A 3,782-nucleotide genomic window follows, 5' to 3' on the forward strand; every position below is an offset into this window, starting at 1 on the left:
ACCAGCTGGTGTTACTTTGGTGTAAATTTATTTTCACATTTTTTTCAAAAATCTAGTATTTTAATGTAAAATAATTCATTGATTGGATATAGGTGGTCAACATAGGAAGACGTGTTTTTGAGGAGCTCCCAAGTGACACTCGGTATATGCGGATTCAGTTTTGCCTGTTGTGAGTTTTTACATCAAATGACGGCGTTTTTGACTGAGAATCTAGTTATCTGATTGACATCTGCATTAAGTGCTTCTACTTCGCGTATCGTACGGTTGTTTCACTCATTTTCGCTGTTTTGGGAAGATATTTTGCTTGAGACTTTTCAAACAAAACTTGCCTGGTGCGTATGCCACGCATCCTTCCTGCGTACTCTTTCATCACTACCTCATCGCGCATAGCAACCATCCCTTTATTTCGCGCTTAGTGTTAGGAGCTTTTGTGACATCATCAAAAGATGCCTCCGAAGAAGAAATCTGCTGAGGAAGTGGATCTCAGCGCGTTGAGGGATGAAGTAGCAAATCTCTCACGTATTCTTAACGGCAAATTTTCTCAACTGGAGAAAGTGGTCTCGGAGGTGAAGGAGGGCCAGCAGGGCATTTTGAATTCTATCACTTTTCTCAATGCCAAATTCGAGGAGATGAAAAAGATCACCGAGCGACTGGAGGGAGAAAATCACGAGCTCAAACAAAAAAATCAGCAGCTGGAGAGAAGAGTGGACGATCTGACACACAGTCAGTCCGCAGCGCGAGCGAAAACGCACGTATTTATTCAAGTCGTATGCACGGCTGAGCGGTGCTTGCATACATAATGAGCAGATACATGGTCATGAATAAATCCGTGTAGAACGAGTATTTCTCGTCAGTTTTCGACACTTTTAGTATCGACTGAAAGAGAAAACATAAGCAAATATGCTCATGATCAAAATAAACAGAAAAGAAGAATATAGAATATCAAAATCCCTCTCGAAGTTCGGTATTGTATTCAAAAATATTCCTTCACGTTTGACGGCAAAAAACTAACCTGAAATCTTTCATGCCCCTCTAAAATATGGTGAAGACTATGTCCGCTAAAGTATATAGTATCACAATAAGGGCACGTTTTCCCATCTTCATTTCAATACGGGTCAGGAACTAGCAAAATTCAGAGACATGTCTAGCGTCGAGTTTAAAAAGATTATCCTCGCATTCGCACCGGAATTCCGGGTCTGTGATTGGTCGAAATCTGTCGCAAGACGCGGCGTGTCGCATTGCGTAGTATCCATTGGCTGCTGACTCAATGCTGTGAGTTTTAAATGTTAGGTTCCAGATTGTGATCGAATTTTCACTCTCTATACAAAACTTGAACTTTACACAGGAACCAATGATGTGTATGTGAGTGTGCACTTACAATGACCCTGAACAATGGACCTGGCTGCCACCTGTCCCGAGCTCTGCTGCAAGGCACATGAATGCTTAATCAATTATTCATGTGGATTGCCCCGAGCACTGCTAGTCTGAATTCTTGACACAGGGTGAAATGCATGCACATGAAAGAAGTAAGCACATGTTTCCATGTGCTTGCACACACCACATTTCAGAATGAACAAAGACTAGCTGCGATAGTGGAATTCCTCATGAAACATTCCAATCCTGGCCATTGTCCACGACCATTGTCTGGGTATCAACAACACATTCCACGCGTGTTCATTCACTACCCCACTTCCAGTACTCTCTAAAAAAAAATCGAGTGAAAATATTCACTCTTAAAGGAGTGAATACAAAAAAGAGTGAATTTAGAGTGAAATTGGAGTGAATTTTGAGTGAAAATGTTCATTTTCACTCATTTTGGAGTGACCTCAAGGATCACTCGAAGATTTTGGAGTGATCCTTGAGGTCACTCCAAAATGAGTGAAAATGAACATTTTCACTGTAAATTCACTCCAATTTCACTCTAAATTCACTCTTTTTTGTATTCACTCCTTTAAGAGTGAATATTTTCACTCGATTTTTTTTAGAGAGTAAGAAAACATAATTTGCCTTGTTTTCAACAGGAAAATTCACAACCTTAAAAATGGTGCCCCTCTTCGTTTTTTAATTGATCATACTCGCTCAAGTTTCACGAGTGTGAAATCGAAGAAATTACGGAGATCTATTTTCAATACCAGTCAGGAACTAGCAAAACATCAAACTATGATCTAAAAGCTTCTTGAACATTGGCAAAATAATCGTTTACTTTGATGCTAAAATGGACTACTATATTGACATCAAAAATAGGGAAATTAGGTATCAAATTAATGAGCATAATCAGCTCTATAACTTAACTAACCATCCTGGGTCAAACAATGCACTGCGAAAGCTATGAAAGCTGTTGGTTCGACCTCTGCAAAAACTCTCGCAAAGTATCGCGAAATCTCGTCAGTCTCAAGGGCACAAACTGCGTAAACGTGATTCTGAATAAAATTGTCGTTCGTGCCTCATTATCGCACACGCTGCGGACTGACTGCACACCAAATTACAGACCTCGACCAGTACCACCGTCGGGTCAACCTTGAAATCGCCGGCGTGCCAGAAGAAAAGGGTGAAAACCCTGAAAAGATTGTCTTAAAGATTGCTCAAAAGATTACTGAAGATGTGAGCGCTGGCGACATCGACATTGCTCACCGAATAGGAAAAGAGGATGATCAGCGGGGGCCACGGCCGATAATCGTGAGATTCACCAACCGACGCTCGCGAAACATGATTTACGACGGCCGAAGAAAGCTACTGCACTTCACCACGAAAGATCTCGGGCTCCGCAGCAACTCTAAGGGCAACGGAAGGATCTATGTCAACAAAAACCTTGTTGCGTCCACCAGGGAGCTGTTGAAGGAAACAAACAGAGCAAGGAGGCTGGCCGGATACAAATACCTGTGGACCCACAACGGGCGAATCTACGTGAAGAAAAACGACGGAGGCGCCATCAGTGTCATCAACAGGAAAGAGGACTTGTCAAAGCTACAGTAAATATACGTATTACCTTTGTTTGTTGTCTACCACTATGATCCTTCCTCTAAATGCTTGATAACAATATTTTCCTTTTAATCTCTTAACAGATGACTTTGTTACTTTATTTCAAAAAGACCAAAATGTACCTGCTAGAAACACCAAGTTTGATAGGACTGCAACTAGAATTTTAGCCGACAATCTAGATGAACTTAACATTGAGTTTAACAGCCACGATGAAGCGTGTCAACTTGCTCAATCGCCATACTTTACAGAAGCTACCCTTAGAGAATATTTACGAACGCTAGAACGAGCTGAATTATTTTGTTTCCATTTGAATATAAGAAGTGCTAATCGAAACTTTGATAAGCTTCGCTTATTTCTTGATAATATTGATTTGCCCATGTTGCCTATCATAGGCCTCTCTGAAACGTGGTCTGCTGAAACTCCAGCGTCAGGTCCAATTAATGTTCTTGCTGGTTATAGTATTGTCATTAACAACAGATCAAATAGACCAGGTGGTGGAGTAGCTATATATGTTCCCCGAATATATGATGACGCTATAAAGGAAGAACTGAAATATATGAATGATGTAATAGAATCATTATTTATTGAAATTTCTGTCTGTAAGGGCAAAAACATTCTGCTTGGAGTTATATACAGACTTCCTCAATCTAATTATGATGATTTTATGAATATTATGAACGATATTTGTCGAAACGGTGCATTCCACAACAAGGATTGCATCATCATGGGTGATTTCAATATAAATCTTTTGTCAAACAGTAATGCTGCCTGTGATAACTTCCTTGATAACATTTTACAAGCCT

General features: G+C 40.3%; 1 protein-coding gene across 1 annotated transcript; it reads left to right on the forward strand.

The window, feature by feature from the left end:
• Window positions 1–446: 446 nt before the first annotated feature.
• LOC139710391 (uncharacterized) lies at window positions 447–2,973 on the forward strand. Its single transcript, XM_071622305.1, has 2 exons — window positions 447–723; window positions 2,489–2,973. Exons 1-2 carry the CDS (start codon window positions 447–449, stop codon window positions 2,971–2,973), a joined length of 762 nt encoding a protein of 253 aa, XP_071478406.1.
• Window positions 2,974–3,782: the final 809 nt, after the last annotated feature.

This window comes from Diadema antillarum, unplaced genomic scaffold, assembly GCF_040938485.1.
Source record: "Diadema antillarum isolate AM-2024a unplaced genomic scaffold, OU_Dant_1.0 seq00001528_RagTag, whole genome shotgun sequence".
Taxonomy (NCBI): domain Eukaryota; kingdom Metazoa; phylum Echinodermata; class Echinoidea; order Diadematoida; family Diadematidae; genus Diadema; species Diadema antillarum.